At 45.9% G+C, this 23,832-nt stretch overlaps 1 protein-coding gene across 5 annotated transcripts in view; it reads right to left on the bottom strand.

Moving 5' to 3' along the window:
- ZDHHC14 (zinc finger DHHC-type palmitoyltransferase 14) overlaps window positions 1-23,832 on the bottom strand; it is a 277,992-nt gene that overhangs the window by 53,948 nt on the left and 200,212 nt on the right. For all 5 annotated transcript variants that reach the window (XM_043456944.1, XM_043456946.1, XM_043456947.1 and 2 more), the window contains exon 3: window positions 23,155-23,313. In XM_043456944.1, coding sequence (XP_043312879.1) covers window positions 23,155-23,313 — 159 coding nt within the window. The remainder of the gene's footprint in view (window positions 1-23,154; window positions 23,314-23,832) is intronic.

Genomic DNA, 23,832 nt, shown 5'->3' with positions numbered 1-23,832 from the left:
TTCCATATAGAGAAACTTGGAGGCAAGTAGCAAAAGTCTCCTGGCTGATACTTGCTAGAGCTACCAAGCTCCCGTCCCTGGTGGGGCGGGGAGGGGGTTCTCAGGATTCTGCCGGCCTGGGGGAGGTGTGATGGGATGAGATTGATGAAGGAGGACCAAATGATGGAGAATATGTGATGCAGAGCAGCAAATGTTAACCCTGCCCATCCTCGCATGTACCGTCTTCCACCAATATCAGGAGCTCTGTTTTTAACCTCGAGAGCACCGATTCTTCTTTTTTTTTTAATTTCCTAATGCTTTGAAAAATCTAGCGAAAATCAGAGTCCCTGACACCCTCATGCACCCACACCCAGCCTTTTACATACAACTTCCTGCAGCCTATTCTTAGTTAATAGTGACCTGTTAGTTTAGTTTGCTGAAATTGAAGTGACTCATTTCGACGATTGATTTTTCAAGTTCAGTTGCCCTAAGAAGGCGGACAGGCAGGGGCCTACCTCTGACTGGCTTTGCTAAAAGTGCCATATCCTCAGGTCCTGAAGGGACACACCCCAGACCGCAGCCCGCTTGGGGATGGCACTCGGCTCGCCCCGATAACCACCGCAGGTCATCGGCCACAGGTCAAGGGCTGCTTTACGCACAGGAAGGGCCTATGTTTATTCGGGGTTTTCCAAGCTAAGGGCTGTGATCAAGTAGTGGGTGGTAACATTAATGTAGTTGGTCTAAATTAACTCTTTTTTAGCATTGAAAAAAGAATAAAACAGAAAATATCAAGGCATTTCATATACTCAAGTTCTGTTTCATTAAACTATCTGAGTATTCGTATATATAGAGTTCCAATGTAAAATGCATTTCTTTTTTTTTTTTTGTAAAATGCATTTCTTACTGTGAGTTGCAGGGGATAACAAGTTTGAAAGCTATTGATTTATTCAAATTTGTAGCTGGCACATAACAGGCCCTCAAACATTTGTTGAGTAAATAAACATATATATATATTATACCACTTCCCTTGTGTGGCTCAGCTGGTAAAGAATCTGCCTGCCATGCGGGAGACCTGGGTTCGATCCCTAGGTTTGGAAGATCCCCTGGAGAAGGGAAAGGCTACCCACTCCAGTATTCTGGCCTGGAGAATTCCATGGACTGTACAGCCCATGGGGTCGCAAAGAGTCTGACATGACTGGACGACTTTCACTTCACTTCATATCTTACACCTGTGACGGAGCCTAAATACATCATGAGTCATTTAAAACTGTCATCTCCACCCTCCCAGAGCTGTATCAGGGTTACTATTTCCTGATCAGACTTAAAAGAATTCTCATTTTTCTTGGCGTTTAAGAATTTTCATTTGTACTCCTGGGAGGTCTGAGGGTATAAGAAGTGAGTTTTGTTTAGCTTAGACTTGGGGGGAAGGAAACTTTCTTGTTTCAGTGGAGAACAGTAGCTTAGTCATTGAGCTAAAAAAGTAACAGGGTTTTCTCTTTTCAAAAAGAGAACGGTATTGTGGAGAGAAGAAGCAGATACAGACAGGGGAGTATCCAGCTTTCTTTTTCACCTTCCTCCCTCCCTTCTATCCTTCCCTCCTTCCTTCAGTTCAGTTCAGTCCCTCAGTCATGACTGACTCTTTGCAACCCCATGAACTGCAGCATGCCAGGTTTCCCTGTCCATCACAAACTCTCGGAACTTGCTCAAATTCATGTCCATTGAGTCGGTGATGCCATCCAACCATCTCAGCCTCTGTCGTCCCCTTCTCCTCCCGCCTTCAATCTTTCCCAGTATCAGGGTCTTTTCAAATGAGTCAGTTCTTTGCATCAGGTAGCCAAAGGATTGGAGTTTCAGCTTTAGCATCAGTCCTTCCAATGAACATTCATGACTGATTTCCTCTAGGATTGACTAATTTGATCTCCTTGCAGTCCAAGGGATTCTGAAGAGTCTTCTTCAACACTAGTTCAAAAGCATCAATTCTTCAGTGGTCAGCTTTCTTTATAGTACAACTCTCACATCCATATATGACCACTGGAAAAACCATAGCTCTGACTAGACGGACCTTAGTTGGCAAAGTAATGTCTCTGCTTTTTAGTATGCTGTCTAGGTTGGTCATAGGTTTTCTTCCATGGAGCAAGTGTCTTTTAATTTCATGGCTGCAGTCACCATCTGCAGTGATTTTGGAGCCCAAGAAAATAAAGTCTGTCACTGTTTCCATTGTTTCCCCATCTATTTGCCATGAAGTGACAGGACTGGATACCATAATCTTTGTTTTTTGGATGTTGAGTTTGAAGTCAGCTTTTTCACTCTCCTCTTTCAGCTTCATCAAGAGGCTCTTCTTCACTTTCTGCCATAAGGGTTGTGTCATCTGCATATTTGAGGTTACTGATATTTCCTTCCAGCAATCTTGATTCCAGCTTGTGCTTTATCTAGCCCAGTGTTTCTCATGATGTACTCTGCATATAAGTTAAATAAGCAGGGTGACAATACACAGCCTTGTTGTACTCCTTTCCCAATTTGGAACCAGTCCTTTGTTCCATTTGGTTCTAACTGTTGCTTCCTGACCTGCATACAGGTTATGAAGGAGGCAAGTCAGGTGGTCTGGTATTCCCATCTCTTTAAGAATGTTCCAGAGTTTGTTGTGATCCACACAGTCAAAGGCTTTGGTGTAGTCAATAAAGCAGAAGTAGATATTTTTCTGGAACTCTCTTGCCTTTTCTATGATCCAACAGGTGTTGGCAATTTGATTTCTGGTTCCTCTGCCTTTTCTAAATCCAGCTTGAACATTGAGAAGTTCTCAGTTCATGTACTGTTGAAGCCTTTTGAGCATTACTTTGCTGGTGTGTGAGATAAGTGCAATTGTGCGGTAGTTTGAGCATTCTTTGGCATTGACTTTCTTAGGGGTTGGAATTAAAACTGACCTTTTCCAGTCCTATAGCCACTGTTGAGTTTTCCAAATTTGCTGGCATATTGAGTGCAGCATTTTCACAGCATCATCTTTTAGGATTTGAAATAGCTCAACTGGAATTCCATCACCTCCACTAGCTTTGTTTGTAATGATGCTTCCAAAGGCCCACTTGACTTCACATTCCAGTATGTCTGGCTCTAGGTGAGTGATCACACCATTGTGGTTATCTAGGTCATGAAGATCTTTTTTATATAGTTCTGTGTATTCTTGCCACCTCTTCTTAATATCTTCTGCTTCTCTTAGGTCCATACCATTTCTGTCCTTTATTTTGCCCATCTATGCATGAAATGTTCCCTTGGTATCTCTAATTTTCTTGAAGAGATCTCTAATCTTTCCCATTCTATTGTTTTCCTCCATTTCTTTGCATTGATCACTGAGGAAGACTTTCTCATCTCTCCTTGCTATTCTTTGGAACTCTGCATTCAGATGGGTATATCTTTCCTTTTTTCCTTTGCCTTTTGCTTCTCTCCTTTTCACAGCTATTTATAAGGTCTCTTCAGACAACCATTTTGCCTTTTTGCATTTCTTTTTCTTGGAGATAGTTTTAATCAATACTTTCTGGACAATGTCACAAACCTCCATCCATAGTTCTTCAGGCACTCTGTCTATCAAATATAATCCCTTGACTCCAGTTGTCACTTCCACTGTATAGTTTTGAGGGATTTGATTTAGGTCACACCTGAATGTCTAATGGTTTTCCCTACTCTCTTAAAGTTAAGTCTGAATTTGGCAATAAGGAGTTCATGACCTGTGTGACCATGTCAGCTTCCTGTCTTGTTTTTGCTGACTGTAGAGAGCTTCTCCATCTTCAGCTGCAAAGAATATAATAAATCTGATTTCGGTATTGACCATCTGGTGATGTCCATGTGTAGAGTCATCTCTTGTGTTGTTGGAAGAGGGTGTCTGCTATGACCAGTGCATTTTCTTGACAAAACTCTGTTAGCCTTTGACCTGCTTCATTTTGTACTCCAAGGCCAAACTTGCCTGTTACTCCAAGTATCTCTTAACTTCCTACTTATGCATTCCAGTCCCCTATGATGAAAAGAACATATTTTTTGGTATTAGTTCTAGAAGGTCTTGCAGGTCTTTATAGAACTGTTCAACTTCAGCTTCTTTGGCATTAGAGGTTGGGGCATAGACTTCAATTACTGTGGTATTGAGTGGTTTCCCTTGGAAACAAACAGAGATCATTCTGTAGTTTTTGAGACTGCATCCAAGTACTGCATTTTGGACTTTTCTGTTGACTATGAGGGCTATTTCATTTCTTCTAAGGGATTCTTGCCCACAGTAGTAGATACAATGTTCATCTGAATTAAGTTCGCCCAGTCTGATCCATTTTAGTTCACTGATTCCTAAAATGCCCATGTTCACTCTTGCCATCTCCTGTTTGACTACTTCTAATTTACCTTGATTCATGGACCTAACATCCAAGGTTCCTATGTAATATTGTTCTGGAGAAGGGAAGGGAATGGCAAACCACTTCAATATTCTTGTCTTGAGAACTCCTTCCTTCAGCAAATGTTAACTGAGCAGCCGCAGTCCAGGGAGGCAGAGGTCACTGAGAACTCTTGGTGGGGAACAGACAGAGCTGCCCTCAGGGAGCTTACTCATCCCCTGAGGGCAGAGACAGACATAAATAACCAATCGGAGCTGTGAAGGAGCAGAGAAAGCCCAGGGAGGAGTGTACCTCCCTGGGAACCACCCCAAGCCCGCCAGGAAGGGTGGCCAGGAGTCCACAGAGAGGATGTGGCTTTTTCCAGGAACTGAGAGGAGCCCTCGGGGCTGGAGACCAGGCCGCGAGGTGTGAGGCGGGCAGGCCCGGATCTGTGGACCAGATAAAAAGGATGTTGGCTTCCTGCCTATGAGCCACCAGCAGTGGCTCTTTTAAGGAGAGAGGTGGTGTGATCAGATTCTGCAGGGGACGGGAGCAGGTGGACTGCATAGGGAGAGGCGTGGATGGTGGGGGGTCCACTAGGAGACCCCCACCCAGGAAAGGTGAGAGGTGGTGGTAGCTTGTGGTTGGCCCCACCAGTGGAGATGCATCCACCTAGGAAGAAACACATGATGTGTTTGCCTTGTACAACCAACGGCGGTGTGGGGGCTCAGCGAGGTGGGGGTCCTGGGGGATGCTGGGGTGTCTCTAAGCTCCCCAAGTGCCTGGAAATGAGACACATCTGCAAGTCTGAGGCTCTGAAGAGAGGTCTGAGCTGGAGACCCAAGAGTGAGAGGCACAGACTTCAGGAAGGCAAAAGGCAGCGGAAGCGAGATCAGAGGTGATCACACGGGCTCCCCAGAGACACGAAGCGGGGAGCCACACAGAGACAGGCTCACAGGCACCGGACGGACTCGTGTCAGACTTGCAACAGACTTGCTCGGAGTAACTGCTTGTGGCTTTTCCGGTATCGAAGAAAAGTATTTTCAAAGCCGAGTTGCAGCTTGACAATTACGGGCAGAAATGAGATGAGCGTTCTTGGTCAGATAAAAATAAAACATGGCCCAAGATCCTCTCCTCTGGGTTAGGTCCGGTTTACCTTTGCATTAGAAGTAGAGCTGAGCGCAGCTCACAGGCCCTGTGGTTGAATTCCACGGCAGTGACCCAGGACAGGCTAAAAATACGCTCGGGTGCCCCAGAGGGCCTGCTGTTGAGACTTGCCTGTTGGTGAAGGACGCATTTTCCAAAACACCACACCGGACATACCGTCTCTTTCTTTTGTTGCAAACAGTTTTTAAACACATAAACAAATGCACAGAATAAGAAAAGACACGTTTTAAAATTCACTTTTAAATTCATTATTTAAAATTACTAGAGTCTTCTAGCAAAGCATTTTTCTAAAGTACACATGGAATTACAGGGGAGAACCTGACCTGAATACCCAGGAAAGCCCCTCCCCAGGACTGGCCCTGCAGGTTCTACTTCCCGTGAGGGCTATAGTTCTCATCCTACAGCTATCAATCAGCCTCTGACTATGACTTGGCTGCTCCTGTAGTCTGACCAGCCACAGTCACGTGCTGGAGATGAACATGTGGGCAACCTTGCGTCGCAGGTTCAAAGTGAGAGCCTGGCTAACAGGGCCTTTCCCAAAGGGTGGCTCTGAACCTGAGAGGTCAACCAGCCAGGACCCAAGCCTGCAAAGAGCAGGGCTGCTCTGAGACGGCTCTGGGGGCGGCCCCCGCTTGCCAGGGTGTGATCCAACCTTGCCTGCTGTTTCTCCTTTGTATCTGCGAACCTTCGCTCCATCCCCGCCTTCTGGGGCTGGTTATGAGGTTCCCATGGTGATGGGCATGAGCAAAATGAGGCTCCGAGAACCTCACAGGGGCAGGTGGTTTACTTGGCGGCTCCCACTCTAGGTCTGGGTTCTTGATGTAGCAGGATTCACCCAGTTCAGCTGCCTGCAGATAATGATACGTAAGGAGGCGGGCAGGGTCATGCCTTGGGCCTCTATGATGCCAGTGAAGGACTCTGTTGGGAACATCTGAAACCTCTTCTGGTATGAGCACTTGAGGACTCACCCTACCAAGTCATGGGCAAGACTTCTACACATGCCTGTTAGGATGTTATCTGTGAGTCTTTCTCTCCAAGGAAATGCTGAAGACTTTCAGCCAGCCACTCGAGGAGACTGGACCAGCCCAGCCTGGATGCACCTCTGGGGTCCCCTTGCTCATTCCCTGACATCTTGAGACGAGGCTTTCCTTCCTCCAGGTTCACTAAAGCACTCACCCCGAGCCCAGCCTTTGTCCACGGACGTCCCTGGTTTTGTTATCTGTGGGCTCTTGCAGGGCTTGCTTCCTCCTCTTGACACTGTTTTCACCCCTTCTGTTCTCTGTCCTGAGGCCCCAGAATAGGAGAGGAGACACTTTCTGCCTAGAGCAGGATTGACAATGGACTTATGAGCAGCAGAGCAAACCTCACGCACCACAAAGCTTGCAGTCCTCTTCACGAGATCACTGCCTAAAGTGTAAACAGCTGGACAGAAGGGAGGAGCGGGCACTGTGGCAGTGGGGGGCGTCCTGGGTGATGGGGCTGAGTTCCTGTGGGCACAGCGGGCAGCCGGGGCAGCTCCAGGGCAGCCCCGTGAGAGGTGAGGGATATCTCCCTCCCACTTCTCCACCCTGGATGGATGGCTCTGATTTAGCACCTTCATTGCCACATCCATCTCAGGAGGTTTCACTTCCTCTCCACGTTTGCCTCTCTTGCTCCCTCCCTCTTGTATTTCTCTTCCTACTACTTTCTAGCACTTCTATTTCTCCCTCTCCTCCACCCCTTTTTTTTTTACTTCTCTGTGTCTGACTTCAGACACCAGCCAACCACTCACAGCTGGACACACACGGTGACCAGTTCCCTGAGGCCAATGTTGCTCACTCTGGGTCCTTGTGTTTAAGTTTCTGCAGATCCCATTCTGGATTGAGAGCCAGAGGGTTCTGGTGCTTAAACTGAGTTACGCACTCCTTGAAAGAAAAGCTATGACAAACCTAGAAAGCATATTAAAAGGCAGAGACATCACTTTGCCAACAAAGGTCTGTATAGTCAAAGCTATGGCTTTTCCAGTAGTCATGTACAGACATGAGAGTTGGATCATAAAGAAGGTTGAGCACTGAAGAAATGATGCTTTTGAACCATGATGTTGGAGAAGACTCCTGAGAGTCCCTTGGTCTGCAAGGAGATCAAACCAGTCAATCCAAAAGGAAGCCAACCCTGAATATTCACTGGAAGGACTAATGCTGACGCTGAAGCTGAAGCTCCAATAATTTGGCCACCTGATGTGAAGAGCCAATTCACTGGAAAAGCCTTGATGCTGGGAAAGATTGAAGGCAGGAGGAGAAGGGGATGACAGAGGATGAGATGGTTGGATGTCATCACTGACTCAATGGACACAAGTTTGAGCAAACTCCAGGAGATGGTGAAGGACAGGGAAACCTGGAGTGCTGCAATCCATGGGGTCACAAAGAGTCGGACACGACTGAGTGACTAAACAGCAGCAGCAACAATGTACTTTATAGACTCAGGTCACTGTGCCATGATTCCCTGAAAATATGTGAACTCGATTTTTCTTTCAAAGCATTAATTTTCTACAATGGGGGAGATAATCATGTTCTCAGGAGACAGAGGATCAAACACTCTTCTTTGCCCCAACTCCACCAATTTAATGAAGCACTGAGTCCCGTGGCTTTTTCCAGTATTTCTGGAATCCATCCATGGCTATGACCCTCGTGATAGGGGAGCAGCAGCCCTCCCACCTGTCCTTGGCCTCGAGTTATCACCAACCAGTTCACTCTCTGCAATGCAGATAGAGGGCACTTTCTGAAACACGTGGTTGATACACCCACTCCATTGTCCCTTGCCCTTGGGATAAGATTGAAACTCCTCAATCTTGGAAGGCAAGTGCTGACGTCCTGCCTCTCCGCCTGCAGTCTCCACTTTCTCTAGTCCCTCTAGTCTGCCTGCCTCCTGCTGCTCTGGGCCTCTGCACAGGTCGTCCTCCTCTGACGTGTCCATTAGATGGGAGGAACCTCTGATGCTCCCACAGGTGTAGAGGTATGACCGTGTACCACTGGTGTTTGTGAATCTGTCCGGCTTCCCCGGTAGAGAAGCTCTGCAGGCAGGACTGGGCTGATCACTGTCACCGTCATCTCCCCAGAGCCTGCCCAGACAAAAGCCTGGCATGCCAGCAACAGTCAAAAGATGTCCCTTAAACAGGGGAGTGAAGCAAGTGTTGGCATGGCCATGTGTACAACCCTGAAGGACCATTAGCCTAGAAGTTCCCTGCTTCCCCAAGCACAGCATTATAGTAATTCCAGGCACACATGCTGGTGATTTCCTGTCCTCCAGCAAATATTCAGCATGATTAAAGAGGGAAAAATGCATTTTTTTGGTTCAATTCATCGGACTGAAAAACAAACCCATAAATCAGTTAGCAATAGCCAATGGTTTTTTTAGGCACAAACAGCTTGGTTACAAAACTGGTTACTTCTATCACAGGATGAATGGCACAAGGGCACGCCCTGCTACTGGGATGTTGTTGGGAACTGAATGTGTTAAGAGCCAGGAGTCAACTCTGTAACACTTACCTTATTTTTGCTACCTTCCAATGAAAAGGCATGAGACCCAAACCATGACAAAACCCTAGTGGGACTTAGAAACAATCTTGGCTTCACGTTTTAAAACGATATTATATTATCTTTTGTGGGAAAATTTAAATTTCTTGAACTATACCAAAGGTTCTTATCTTCCCAGTATTTCTCAGTGGCATAAAAGGCTTGAGGCAAGAACAATGGAAGGAGTAAATTCTCAATGACTTTTAAGAAGGGGTCTATTGGCCCGAGAGCACAGAGATGGGAAGGAAGGGTCCCGCTGGGGTCAGCGGCACAGCCCCTGTCCTGCCCGACCTTTCTGTTCTCCACTTTGTAACGAAAGGGTGACATAGATGTCCCCCCAAAACAACCAAGGCTCTGGAGCAGGTGGGACACCAGGGCTGGCAGGAACCCCGGTGGGTGGCCCAGGCCTGCCCGCCCATGCAGGAAGCTCCGTGTGCGTGTGCAAGTGTGTGTGCTGCCCACCTGGGTTTGGGTTGAGAGCGAAAGAGGAAGAAAGACAGGAAGGAAGAACAAGCCCAGTATAGCTTTTCTTTTTTTTAAAAAAAAAAAAGCAGCTTTTTTAAATGGTGCTCTTGGGACTTCCAGAATGGCATTCACTGGACTTCCCTGGTGGTCCAGGGGCTGGGACTCCGTGCTGCCAACACAGGGATCCTGGGTTTGATCCTGGGTCAGGGAGATAGATCCCATGTGTGGCAACTAAAGATTCCGCATGCCTCATCTAAGACCCGGTGCAGCCAAATGAATAAATAAATATTTGGAAAAAAATGGCATTCTTGAAATAAATGTTACTGCCTATTACTTGAGAAAATTCAACAGCAATCCTCTGGGTGGGGAGATACTACCTGCTCCCTGAAGGAGTCTGTTTTCTAGCAACTGCAGAATCTAAACAAGATTTAACCCAGGTTCTTAACTCAGTTTGTGCACCATGAACCGTGTCAGCATCTCATGAAGACATGGGCCCTTCTCAGAATGTTGATGGAATACAGTGGGTAACAAAAGAAACCAGTAATAAATACCATTTTCAAAATAGTTTCAAAGTTGTGACATGGTAGAATACATGCTTGTTTATTCCAATGTCAAATAACAAGAGCTACAGTTTATCAACGACTGTGGTTTCAAAGTGGGAGCAAATGTGAATGGTCTATCTTCAGTGTCTGCAGTGTCATATGAAAATGTCTGTGGCTTCTAGTGGTGACTAACATGACTAATGTGGTTGGTTATGCCTGTGTTCATAACAGGAGGAAATGGTGGATCTCCTTTAGAGCTCAGTGAGATGGAAGATGTCAGTGTTTCTCCATCCAAGCTTGTGGACCCCCAGAGTCCCATCCATAGTGCCCAGGCCCGGGATCTCTGCTCTAAGTACCTGGAGAATCAAGGGTCTCAGCCACTGCTCAGGTTCATCCTTGGAAGGAGATGAGTCCAGCAAGTGGCTGCCCTTCTGCATAAGGCCACAGTCCAGCTGCCTGTCCTCCGGGTATCTCATCACCCCATTCAGGGTCTTTTGGGGAACTTGTTCTGTCCAGGCCCCGGGGCAGATCAGTGCACTCTCCTCAGGTTTGGGGCTCACTGCTTCCGCTCAAGTTGGGGTGTTCCCATCAGCTTTGCTTTATCTGATGATCTATTAAACTCTCCCCCAGGATCCTAAAGGACTCACAGGAACCCTGGGGAGGAGAAGGCCCGACTGGAGGCAAAGAGAGACTCTGTCACATAAAAACTAGGATACTCAGGTGGTAAAACTGTGGGAAGAGAGTATAATCTTCATATACATCTGAGAAGTTTTAAACAAATCTAAAGTACTTCTGCACGTCTCTTGTCCTGATAACCCGATAATCCCAGGAAACAACTGGCACACAGAGCTTACTTATGATTTTGCTCAGGCCCAACAAGGTTGTGCCAGACGCTTGCCTTCCCTTGTTCCCCTGCAGCTTCTATAAGGTTGAAAGGCTGGTGACCATGCGTGATTCATCTCGCTGATATCGCCCTGCAAGCGGCCCCAGCCCTGGATCCAGAGCCTCACTCACAGTCGACATAAACTGTTGGATGATCAGCGTTGCTCCCGGGCTGGGGCAGAAGTGATTACCTTTTCTCATCTGCTTAGGTCTTACTTGTCCACCTGCTGTGGACTTTCAGGCCCAGCTGGGTTTCTCTCTGCTCTACGTCTGTGGTTTATGAACTTTCACACAAGGGTCAGGAGGCTTCCTCTGGTTCCAGCTGCTAGAATCTTGCTGTGTGATCGTGGACAGTTCCTTCCCTCTCTGAATTTGAGTTCTGTCCAAAATGGGGGTGATACTTTCTAACTTGACGGAGGCCTAGGCTGGTTGTGAGCAGTGAATGAGATAATGTAGTATACAGAACTTCCCCCAAAAGTCAAAAGCCCTACATGTGTACATGATGGCATCATAAAGTGCAAGTCATTTTAGTATAATTGTTTCTATGTGTCCTTTCCACTTCTTTAATCAAAATAGATAATTACATTTTCAAAGGTACTAGATTGGTAACACTCTAATGCCAGAAAGTGAAGAGAAACTAAACAGCCTCTTGATGAGGGTGAAAGAGGAGAGTGAAAAAAAGCTAGATTAAAACTCAACATTTAAAAACCAAGATCATAGCACCCAGTCCCATCACTTTGCCATCACTTCATGGCAAATAGAAGGGGAAAAGTGGAAGCAGTGATAAATTTTATTTTCTTGGGCTCTAAAATCACTGCAGATGGTGACTGCAGCCATGAAATTAAAAGACACTTACTCCTTGGAAGAAAAGCTATTACAAATCTAGACAGCATATTAAAAAGCAGAGATACCACTTTGCTGACAAAGGTTCATATAGTCAAAGCTATGGTTTTTCCAGTGGTCATGTATGGATGTAAGAGTTGGACCATAAAGAAGGCTGAGCACTGAAGAATGATGCTTTTGAATTATGGTGCTGGAGAAGACTCTTGAGAGTCCCTTGGACTGCAAGGAGATGCAACCAGTCAATCCTAAAGAAAACCAACCCTGAATATTCATTGGAAGGACTGGTGCTGAAGCTGAAGCTCCAGTACTTTGGCCACCTGATACAAAGAGCCGACTCATTGGAAAAGACCCTGGTGCTGGGAAAGATTGAAGGCAAAAGGAGAAGGTGGGGGCAGAGGATGAGATGGTTAGATAGCATCACCGACTAAATGGACATGAACTTGAGCAAACTCTGGGAGATAGTGGAGGACAGAGGAGCCTGGCATGTTGTAGTCCATGGGGTCGCAAAGAGTTGGACATGACTTACCAACTGAACAACAAGGTACTAGGTTCTTAAGTAAGTGATTCTTCTTCCTTTATTCCAATTTCATTAGTCCTTTATTTAAAATATTTTCAACCTTTAAAAAATAAAACTTCATCTGTTCCAACAAACCAAATTATTTTTATTGCTTTTTAAAAACAATGTCCAAACATGTATTAAGCTTTCAAAACTAAGGCACACAGGTTATTTTTCACTGTTCATTCTCCAGCCTTTAACAGTTCAGTCCTGCCCAACTCCCACAAACAGTGGGTGGAATTTAGTGAAACATTTATTGTTTAACACCCAACAGAGAGTAGCTGGATCAGCTGCTTCCACAAATATCTTGGAAGAAGAAACTTCAGGGCTGGTAAAGTATGCTTCATCCTCAACCTCCCTAACTCCCAAATCTATTGCTGGAGGCCAGTTTCAAGTCTAGGCAACTCAAGTAAACAACTGACTATTGCGTATCTGCTATAAGGCACCATCTGCTTTAAAGAGATGAATTAAGACACACAACTGTTGCTTAGAAGGTAATTGATCTTTGGCCTTCAAGTCTCCCTGCACACGACAGACTGGGTTATTTCAGCAAATATGCATTGCTCCCTTTCCTGAGGGGGGCATCCTTCCCTGTCCCATTGATGGTCTTGGTCATGGTCATGGTCTCGGTCATGGTCATGTGCCTTGTTAGGCTAATGGAGTCTTGGCAGATGTACTGGAAGCAGAAGCTGTAAGAGATACTACTTATTTACTCCCCCATCATGTAGTCCAGTGATTCTCCACGAGAAGAACATGCCTGGCTGCTGCAGTCCCTTCCGCCAAGGTCCCAGAATCAAATCTGAGAAGATGAACGTGAGCGATGTGCGGAGCTAAGCCCAGAACTGACCTACACACATGAGGAAAAGAAACGCTGCTGGTTCAAAGCCATTGGGATTCTGGAGGGTGTTTGTTAATACTGCATCACTGGCCAAGAGTCAACTAAGACATCTCTATAATCCGCTTTACACTGATGTGTGAGATCAGACTGTCTCAGGGTCCTGCCCAAGCCTGGCACATAGGAGCTCAGTATAGACCCTCTTGCTCCACAGGTATAAAAAGGCTTCAGGGTGGCTGTCCCTGAATTCTTCCAGCCTTTCCTCCCATTTCACCCTCCCAAATATCCTGAGTGTTACAACCTGGTCAATTTTTTTTCTTTTTGATTTTTTGGCCACACTGTGTGGGATCTCAGTTCCTGAGCTGGGATTGAACCCGGGCCACGAGAGTGAAAGCCTGGAATCCTAACCACGAGGCCACCAGGGAATTCCTTCAAATATTTCTTTATGGTGTTAGTTCACTTGTTGTGAGTCGGCAGAAAATGCGTCAAGGGCAGGAAGCCCACCTTACACTTCTTTGCATTCTACTTACACATAGCAGCCAATGAAGAAATCCTTTTGGGTTAGTTGCAAACGCTTGCTTTACAAAGCCTTCTGCAGATGTGGCCTGATTCAGCCGCTTGACTCTCAACATCCACCCCTGGGCCCTGCTCTGGCCACTGAGCTTGGTGAACTTCTACCCATGTTGTCAGAGCATGTCAGTGTCCACCTGACACCCAGGGGACTATGGCCCTAAGGTGAGTTAGAGAAGAAATGCTAACACTGATGAATTTTCATCTGTAAAATTATACTTACAAAGCATGGCTTCCAACAGGCCTCAAAAGAAGGTAGCCATTTTACTAATACTGATTTTTCAAGGTTGCAAGTTGGCCGCTGAACTTGCAAGAGATGAGCAATTCCCAGAACACCCAAGTGGCCTAACCTCAGTGGTGGAACCCAGGGAGAGTCAGCGCGAGTCTATTCCCATGGCTCTCAACCTTGACCACGTGTACAACCCCCACCTCCTTCTACTCCCCAGGCCTGGGTACTCCGTCTTGAGGAATTTACATCTACTTACATATTTCTACATCCTTTTTTTTTTCCTTACATCCTTAACAAACATGTTATGAAGGAACTTCTTCGGAATGCTAAGAGACTTTGTAGAATTTTATTTTGGTTATTGCCTCAAACATAATTCCTTGCTTTCTCAATTTTAATTTTTTTGGAAGAAATTCTTGCTGGCAGAATACAGCATGTCGAGAAAGAGATGGCCAGAGAAGGGACCAGCTTGTCTGGATGCAATGAAAGAGTGTCTCCAGCTACAGTAGGAAGACTCCATGGAGGATGAGGGGAGCCAAGAGAAGAAGTGGGGGGATGGCCAGGAAGAGGATATGGAGGAGCTAACAGAGGAGCTACTGGCTCCCAGGAGATGGGAACCAATAGGGAAATACAGGAAATGTGAACTGGTAGGAAGAGACAGGAAATGTACTGACAACCAGGAATAGTCTTAATCTGACATAAGAGGAGATGAAAAGTCTTCCAGGAAAGAATGTCATCTTACGGTCAAATGAGGTAGGAAGGTTACTTGGAATTCTGCCATCTGTCACTTGAGCTAATAACAATGAATCATTGATAATAAGTGACTTAATCAAAGCTCCTCACTTTCTGAGAAGGACTTGAGTTGCTCATAAGAGAACCGGGAATAAGTTAATGCCAAAAATACACACCCAAAAGTTTCATTTACATTGTTGAGAACTGGCTACATCTGGCTCTGCGTTTCCGTCTACCAATGAATAAGACCTTTTATGAACAAACGGCAGTCTTCCCCATGGCCATGAAATGAATTCCGGTTTCTCTACAATCTTGCACAGTGTGAGTTACATGACAATGACGGTAATATGCCTTGAAGTTATCTGTCATTTTGCAAGTTTCATTAAACCCTTGGTGCACTGCAATAGATTATCCGTGAAAAGAAAAACCTCCTAGTTTGTTTTCGGCTAAAAGATCTCACATCTATATTTATTCATTTCAAGTTAAGAGTTGGAGACACAATTAGTGGCAAACGAAGCTCTCCAGAGAGGTCAGTGGATGGGAGAGGGTGAAAACATGATTAATGACTTGAATCCAAAAGTACTAATTAAGGTGGATGACCTTAGAGCCTGTCATACAGAGTGAAGTAAGTCAGAAAGACAAAAATAAATATCATATATTAATGCATATATATGGAATCTAGAAAAATGGTACTGATGAACCTATTTTCAGGGCGGGAACAGAGACCCAGCCGTAGAGAACGGACTTGTGGGCACAGTGGGGGAAGAAGAGGGTAGGCCAAATTGAGAAAGTAGCATTAACATATAAACACTATCATGTGTAAAATAGACAGCTAGTGGGAAGCTGCTATATAACACAGGGAGCCCAGCCTCACACTCTGTGAATGACAAAGAGGGATGGGACGGGAGGAGGGAGCGAGGCTCAAAGGAGAGGATATATATACAAAATTATGACTGATTCGCACTGTTGTCCAGCAGAAATCAACACAACATTGTAAAACAATTATCCCCGACTTTTTTAAAGAAAGCACTAATTAGGTTGCTTGATATTTTTTAGTTACAGGACCTGTTGCTTAAACCAAAAAGGATAAAACTCCAGACCCTAGGAAAAAAGAAACTGAAATAAAGGTTAACACAAAGGGAAAGGAAACCCTCAGGAACAGAACAGAATCCATGTGCCACTACAAAAAGCTTAGGGGCAGCCTCCACATGAACTGTAAAGATTATGCAGTTTCCAATAATCAGGCAGGAGGAGAAGGTGAGATGGTTGGATGGCATCATCAACTCAAAGGACACGAGTCTGAGCAAACTCCGGGAGATGGTGAAGGACAGGGGAGCCTGGTGTGCTGCAGTTCATGGGATTGCAAAGAAACATGACTGAGTGACTAAACAACGTTTTCCAAAATGGTATTGGTAACCAAACTGGATATGTTTTACCTTGTCTCCTGCCTCAAACTGTGTTTAATTTATACCTAAGTTTGTGGAGAGAATGTCTCATTTGAATCTGTTATTTCCACTTCATTGCTTTCCCTCTTTCAGTCATACCAGAAGTCTATCTTTTGGCTGTTTATTTGCCAAAGAATTAGATCTGGTACTGTTTTTATTTTTCTGTTCTCTAGGTCATTAATGGTTTCCTTCCTGTTTTTCTAAAGTTTGTTTTGCTATTCTTTTCTTCTGTCTTCTTGAGACGGCCGCTATGTTCCTTTACTGGCTTCTAAATCCAGTTTTGTTTTGTTTTGTTCTAGACTTTTCTAAACTTTTCATTTCATTGGCCATCCAGCATCCAAGTAAACTTCCTGTTTGTAGAGGATCCCAGAATAGACGGGAGGTGGGCCCCACCCTCCACCCCCATGGGGGTGGAGCAGCTCCCTCCTCCCCTCATTGGTCACCCGAGTGTGGAAATGAAACAGGTGATCACCCGAGTGTGGAAATGAACCAGGTCCAGGTGCTCCCTCCCACCCCAACCTCTGCCTCCAGAGCCCACGCTCCCTGCAGACAGTGTCTTGGCTCCAAGCCGGTGGCAGCAGCAGAGTCAGAACCGGGTGGTGGCTCCGCAGACATCCTGCTTGTCGGGCCTGCGCCTCCTGGGACATTCTATCGCAGGTGTGACTCGCTGCGCTCAGCCACCCAGCCTCCCCTGGCTCCTCCTGGGCGCCTGGTTTTGCAGCCTCCAACTTCATTTCGACAAGCTACCTGATAGCTTTCCAAATCATTCCTTCTCCTGGAGTTCTATTTTGCGTTGTTCTTACTGTCGCTTTCCAGCTATTCCACCATTGCCATTTTGGAATCTCTGTCACCCACGAGCTGATGAAAAGGTTCTTAAAAAGACACTGCAATTCGGGACTTCCCTGGCAGTCCAGTGGTTCAGAACCTGCCTTGCAATTCAGGGAATGTGGGTTCAATTCCTGGTTGGGGAACTAAGATCCCACATGCCGTGGGGGCAACCGAGCCCATGTGCCGAAACTACAGAACCTGCACGCTACAATAAAAGATCCCACTTGTCACAACTAAGACTCAATGCAGTCAGGTAAATAAATAAAAATCACTCCTGAAAAAACCATTACAATTGGTTAGGTTTGTGTATTTATATTTTTGTGGTTGATTTCTATTACTAGTTCTATTGTTGTGTCATTAGAGGACACACTCTGAAGTACCTAATGGCTTGCAGGAGGTTAGGAATTTTTGTGCAGCTACTATGATTAATTTTGCTAATGTTTCACAATCAGTTAAAAAACATCAGCATACTTTGTCAAAACAGTTCAACATGGATTTATTAACTGTATATTGATACCTTTTATTACTTTTATTTTGCTCACCTGAGCCAACAAAACCAGAGGTATTGTTTCTCACTAGCATGACATTTATACCAAACTTTCCTTGCATTTTCTAACAATTTTTACTTTAGGTATTTTGATGCAATATTATTTGATGTATATATGCTGATGCCTGAATTTTTAAATAAACTCTTTATGCATGTAAAATTACTCTTTTTGATCCAAGTGATATGATAAATACAATACCTTCTGTGTTGAATTCTCTTTGGTCTGTTCTTAATAGTGATTTTTGGGGACTGTATTTTATTTTGAAGCATCTAGTTACTAGTACAGTGCCTGACACACAGGAGCTCATTACACGTCAGTAAAAAGCGAGGATACTGGAAGCCAGGAGGGGGACCATTAGTCCCTGGGTTCTTTTGGTCCCTAGGAAGATAGAAATGCTAGCTTGCTGCATTCTCTTCAAATGATATGCTTTCCTATGGAAAATGAATACCCTCTCAGCATACCCAGATAGTTAAAAAGAAATTCCAGAGTGCTGCCCTACAGCAGAGGTAGGTATGGTTCTAGATCACAAATATACCAGCCCTCTTAACACTGAGTACCGCTGTGAACACAGCCCAGTACAGTGACTGGGCTCAGCGGACAAGACATCTGCAGCTCTGGCTCAGAGACCCGTACCACAGAGGAAGCATCTGGATGGACAGGAGGGGACACTGTGGGGAAGGGAGAGCACAGTAAAGAGCCCACGGGAGAAAGAGCAAGCATTTAAAGACGCCCATTAAGGGGCTTCCCTGGTGGTCCACTGGTTAAGACTGCCTTCCAATGCGGGGGGTGTGGGTTCCATATCTGGTCTGGAAGATGGGATCCGATCTGCCTCTTGGTCAAAAGGTCAAAACAAAAAAACAGAAGAAATACTGTCAACAAACTCAATAAAGACTTTAAAAATGGTCCACACCAAAAAAACACCTTCAAAAAAAAAAAAGAACAATTAAACTCTTCCAAAACAAAAATTACTGGGCACTGAGTCCAAGCAGAGGGTGTCTGGAGGCTCACTGTGCCATCCACACCAGAAAGGACAGAAGGGGATGGGAGAAAAAAGGGACCAGGGCATCTGCTGTGCGAGGGAAGAGGCCTGCAGGGCTGACACAATGCGAGGGCTTCACGCATCACCTCCTCCGGCCTCACGGCACCTCCAGATGTGGCGTCTCGGAGAAAGACAGGCTCCCCTCTGCCTGGATGAGGCAGAAGGTTGGGGACCCAGGTTCTGCTGTTTTCTTGCTGAGGTGGTCAAAATCAGACAGGCTCTCGTAGAGCAGGCTTGCAAAGGTTTGCAATGCTCCTTCTTGGTGTTTGGCAAACCTAATTTAGTTCACAGTGTGTGAATAAATTACTTTCAAGTAAGTCCTTTTTTATTACAGGTTTAGGTTGTGTTAAAAAAAAAAATACTAAATTCCAGGGGAAGCTGCTGGCTATTCCAACACTGGCCCAGAGTCCACCAAAGGACAGACTTCTCTGAAAGGGTCCACCCTGCTCAAGGGTGGGGGAGGCGGAGGGGGCTTACTTGTGACTGGAACGTACAGAGTGAGCCTGAGAAGACCTCCCCAGGGCAGCTTCTGCTTTCCAGCTCCTTCTGTTACTCTCCTTTAAATGACCTGAGGGCTCCTAGGGGTCTGAGCGAAGAGAGATGCCCCCTCAGCCCCAGCTGACAGTTGTCTAAAAATGTTTAATAACATCAAAAATTGCCTGGATGAACAAACAACCCCAAACACTCTGTTTCAAATGTGCAGAAGCAATTTGATGGCAACACAAAGAGACAACAGGAGAGAAACAGAGATGAAAAGAGACAAAGTCAGAGAGAGGGAGAGAGAATGTATTCATTTCTGCAGCTGCAGATCATGGAAAGCCTCCCAGATTACAGGAAAACAAGGGGGCTCCCATGGCTTGTGATGACAGTCTCATTCTACAGTTAACCTGCGAGCACTGCGGCAGCCTGCTCCCACTACGCACGGTAACAACACTTGGCTGGCAGGCCCTTTGTGAGACCTCGGTGTGCACCAGGTCCATGCGTGCTGGGCACTGTCTCGCTTCATCCTTAGAAGAAACCTACAAGGCAGTACTGGGATCATCCCATCTTACAGATGTGGAAACAGTTGAGGGTAACCTGCCCAGGTTCCAATATTATCCAAGGGCAGGACCAGGACCCAGTCCTGGGCATCTGTCCTTAGAGCCGTGTCCCAAGCCCCCAGCTCTGCTAACCTGTTCTGTTAGCAACAGAGTGTGCTCCCCAAAAAGCTTTTCCTTCAGCCCTCGACTAAAACTACAGAGCCCCTACGACTTTGCTCTCATCCCAAACTTACTTAACAAAGAAAAACATGCTTCGGGAAGCTGCATTTTCTTCTCTCCTCTCCTAGTGCAAAGTGACATTGATTTGCATGCCTAGGAAGGACCAACCTGAGCCCATTTATTACCATGGAAGGGAAGCCACATGTTCGAACGCTGGCTTTCAGCACATCATTGTACTTTTTTCCCCGGCTGCAAAAAGTTGAATTCTTTCAATTAAAAACTTGCCGTCTAAAAATAAAGTGGTGGCAAACTCTGCAATTGTACGTCTCCATTGGAGACAAATGCTTTCCACTCTATTTTCCCAAATGGACGAGGTCCAATTTGTTGGTCAGCTAATGGGTCACACCAAAGGCCCAAATGCAGTGTAATGAACTCGAAAGCCAAAATGATGTAGGTCTGAGTCACTGTGTGGTTGTTCCCCGAGTGCAGCAAGTACATTCACTTTCCATCAGCTGTGTGCTGTTCCTCTCACCTGTCCTCCACAGAGCGGGGCCCTGATTACAGTTTGCCCACTTCCAGCCCAAGGACCGTCAAGTGAAGCTTACAGGCACCCACTGGCAATGTGCTCCTCGTCTAGTTCCCTCCTCTGAGCCCACCCCAAACCTTCCCCCTTCCTCTCCTTTCCCCTTGTGGCTCTGCATCCTGCCATTCCAGGACGTCGTCAGGCTTGCTTGTGGAGTTCTGGGTTACCATGGTGACGTGGAGTTACCAGAAAGGTTGCTCAGAACCTATCAGAAGGGCTCCTGGACACTACAGACTGGTGGCTCTTACTGTCTCACTGGGGGTTTCTACTGGCTCAGCTGGTAAAGAATCTGCCTGCAATGCAGGAGACCCAGGCTCAATTCCTGGATGGGAAGATCCCCTGGAGAAGGAAATGGCAACCCACTCCAGTATTCTTGCCTGGAAAATCCCATGGACAGAGGAGCCTGGCAGGCTACTGTCCCTGGGGTCGCAAGAGTTGGATATGACTTAGCAATTAAAACCACCACAGAAGTATACCATTAACTAGATGAATAATTCTGGTAAGAGGATTTTACATCTAATACATCAGGGTTTTTTAAGGGTTCTTAAACCAATGGTGGAGGGAACAAACAAGAGAATTTGATGAACTTTCAGAAAGTGTTTTACGATATAATCGAAGAGAATTTTAAAACACCATGAGACAGAAAGGAACATTTTATCATGATCAGGAATCTATCCTACAGATGGAATACAAACAAACAAATAGAAACAGTCAGTTATCTAGCAATGGGTAAACACGTTTATAAATAATAAAAAAAAAAAAAAAGAGAGAGAGATGCCCCATAAACTCTTCAGGTCTGTAGGTAACTACTCCCTCCCTGTAAATGTCAATGGGAACAAGTCATTAGACTTCCAGGAGAAGATATGCAAAATAATAGAAGATTTTTAGGTGAAAGAGTATAAGTTACATATTATCCCATCATATAATATTCCATCATGTAATCCCAAAATCACAACCCAAGAAAGGATCCCGTGAATCCCTATGGATTGTTTCCCTGAAGATATTTAAGCTAGTGGGCTGCTTTGGCTTGAGTGTCCTCAAGATGGGCATGGGATGGTCACTGGGGTTGGAGTCACCTGGAAGGGTATCAGAAATCACACAAAGGCATCTTGTGACCTTGTAGAAACCCTGGTATGTGTCCTCACATAGAGGACCAGGGACAGGTTTGGTCATCATACCTGCAGAGGGCTACAGCAGACCAAGATAATGGCCAGAGAAAGCCAATCAGAAGTGTCAAGAGAGCAGTAGTAATAACAGAGTAACAGCTAACAACCACAGAGAATTTGGCAAAAGCCAGGCACTAGGCTGAGTACTTTGTACACTTTAACTCATTTGCTCTCTCAATTGTCCCATGAGGTAGGCACTGCTACTGACGTCATTGCAGAGATAAGAAAACCAAGGAATACAGAGTTGGGGTAGCTCGTCTAAATCACGAAGCTAGTATTTGTACCCAGGTCATTGGGTGCCAGATTTCAGGCTCTTAACTGGTTCTTATACACGAGAAAGACAACAAAATTCCATGATGTTTTGCTGGGGAGGCAAAGGCTAACAGTAATTTTTCCAAGTTAATAAAACCAAGAAAAGGTCTGAGAGGGAAAACACAGATTTCTACCAAATTGTAGATTATCATTAAAGTTAGGATAAAGTAAATTTCAGACCAATAAACAAAACAGCTTTGCACAGCAGGAAACACATTATATAATTTTTTTTTTTTTTCTGAAGAAGAATCAAGACCACAAACTCTAATAGGCTTGGAAAATGTTAGCAATCGCTTATGTGTTACTAAGGGGAACAAGGTTTGTTCTGAGATGTTCTGTCTTTTCAGGTGTGAGGTTAACAGGATTTCCATGCCTGTTTTCCCAGGAAAATCCCTGGTTATTTCTGTTAGAGGCAGACTATGGGACTGAAGACATGTGGGTCTTCCCCCATGTGGCAAAGTTGTGGTCCCTTATTACCCTTCCTGTCACTTGGGGCTTCCACCATCTTCTTGCCAACTTCATCTCTGAGACGTTCCATCCTGGGGCAGAGTAATGGTCTGCAAGTGTAGGTAATATCTCTCGGTGTGATGGGATGAGCTTGCTAAGTAATTCCCAGGGGCTGGGACCCATATAGAGGCAGAAATCCTGTGCTGCGCTGCTGGCAACCCAACATCAAGGCTAAGCCTTACAGCTGAGGCCCTCTGTGCTCCACTGTGATTCCTCTGCCTGTTTCCTAGCCTGTCCTGGAGGAAGCAAGCTGACAGCAAGGGCAGATCTTGGTGGTCTCTGGGAAGAGTAACAACCTAAATGTGGGCCCAGCAGCCTCTGGGCCTTTGCCCCTTTTCCTCTCCTTGGGCTTCCATGGCCTCCAGCTCCCCAAGCAGAATGCCTTCTGAAGAGCTGGGAGAATCCAGCTACACACATGGCCAGCTCCTCCGGCAATGGAGGGTCTACAGGTATCATGGTTTTATTTCAAGTGTCTGCTGATCTGGAACCTCCAAGGAACAAGAACCCCCACTCTGGTGAGTATTCCTGGAAGGAGAAGACCCGGGGCACTGTGCTGTCCTAGGGATGTGTTGCAGGATGTAAAAAGGGAAAAAAAGAGATCCAGCAAGGCTAGGCTTGGTGAAGGGGATCAGCGGCAGACCTTAGATCAGATCAGGGGCAACAGGACTGAAATAACTATTACCCAGTTGCTTAGTTTTGAAGGATTAAAGAGACACGCATGCTGGCTCTGTTTAAGAACAAGGTCTGGTCAAAGGAAATCAGGCTACTCCATCAGCTGCAGACATTTTAGCACAAGCCTTAAAGGTGGAACAGAGGCAATTTTGGCTTTGACTCACCTACGCAGTTATCGCAAAGGCTACAGTGAGAGGCACGAGGGGGCCGGAAAATCTTGCAGGTGAAACAATATTTAAGTTTCACAGTCTGGCCATTGATGATGACTTCTTTGGTTCTGGGAGGTGGGCGGTACCCCCCTGAACTGGTGCCGTTTGCGATATCTGTGGAGAAAAGAAAAAAAAGAGCACAGGCGCTTAACACAGCACGTGAACTCTGCAGGATCCTGCCCCCAGGCGGCCTGGAGTCTCATTTCCAAGTGCAAGGCCCACAGGCACCTGACGCCGGACACACAAATGCGGTAGGACGCAGAGCGCTGGCCTTTCCGCGGCTTCGGAGCTTGGGACTGAAATTAGGAGTCCAGGCACGTGGGAGAGACCATGTGACTGAGCTCTGGCCAATGGGGTGCCACACACGTGGCCCTGCCCAGCCAATGGGCGCCTCCCCTGAGCCACATCCACCCTTCCCGCGCTCCATCCCAGGTCACCTTGGAGACACAAACGGCGGGGCCCAGAATGACCATGCGCTAGAGGGCCGCCCCTGTGACTGCCTCTCGGGGCCATACTGTTACTTGTGCATGAAAATCCTTCCCCAGTTAGCGTTGTCCTAATTAACGGTGTTCAGTCCCTTCCCTGGAGAAGGAAATGGCAACCCACTCCTGTATTCTTGCCTGGAGGATCCCA

This window comes from Cervus canadensis, chromosome 33 (genome assembly GCF_019320065.1).
Source record: "Cervus canadensis isolate Bull #8, Minnesota chromosome 33, ASM1932006v1, whole genome shotgun sequence".
NCBI lineage: Eukaryota > Metazoa > Chordata > Mammalia > Artiodactyla > Cervidae > Cervus > Cervus canadensis.
Note: the sequence above shows the minus strand (reverse complement) of the source record. Positions and strands in the feature narration are given on the sequence as shown.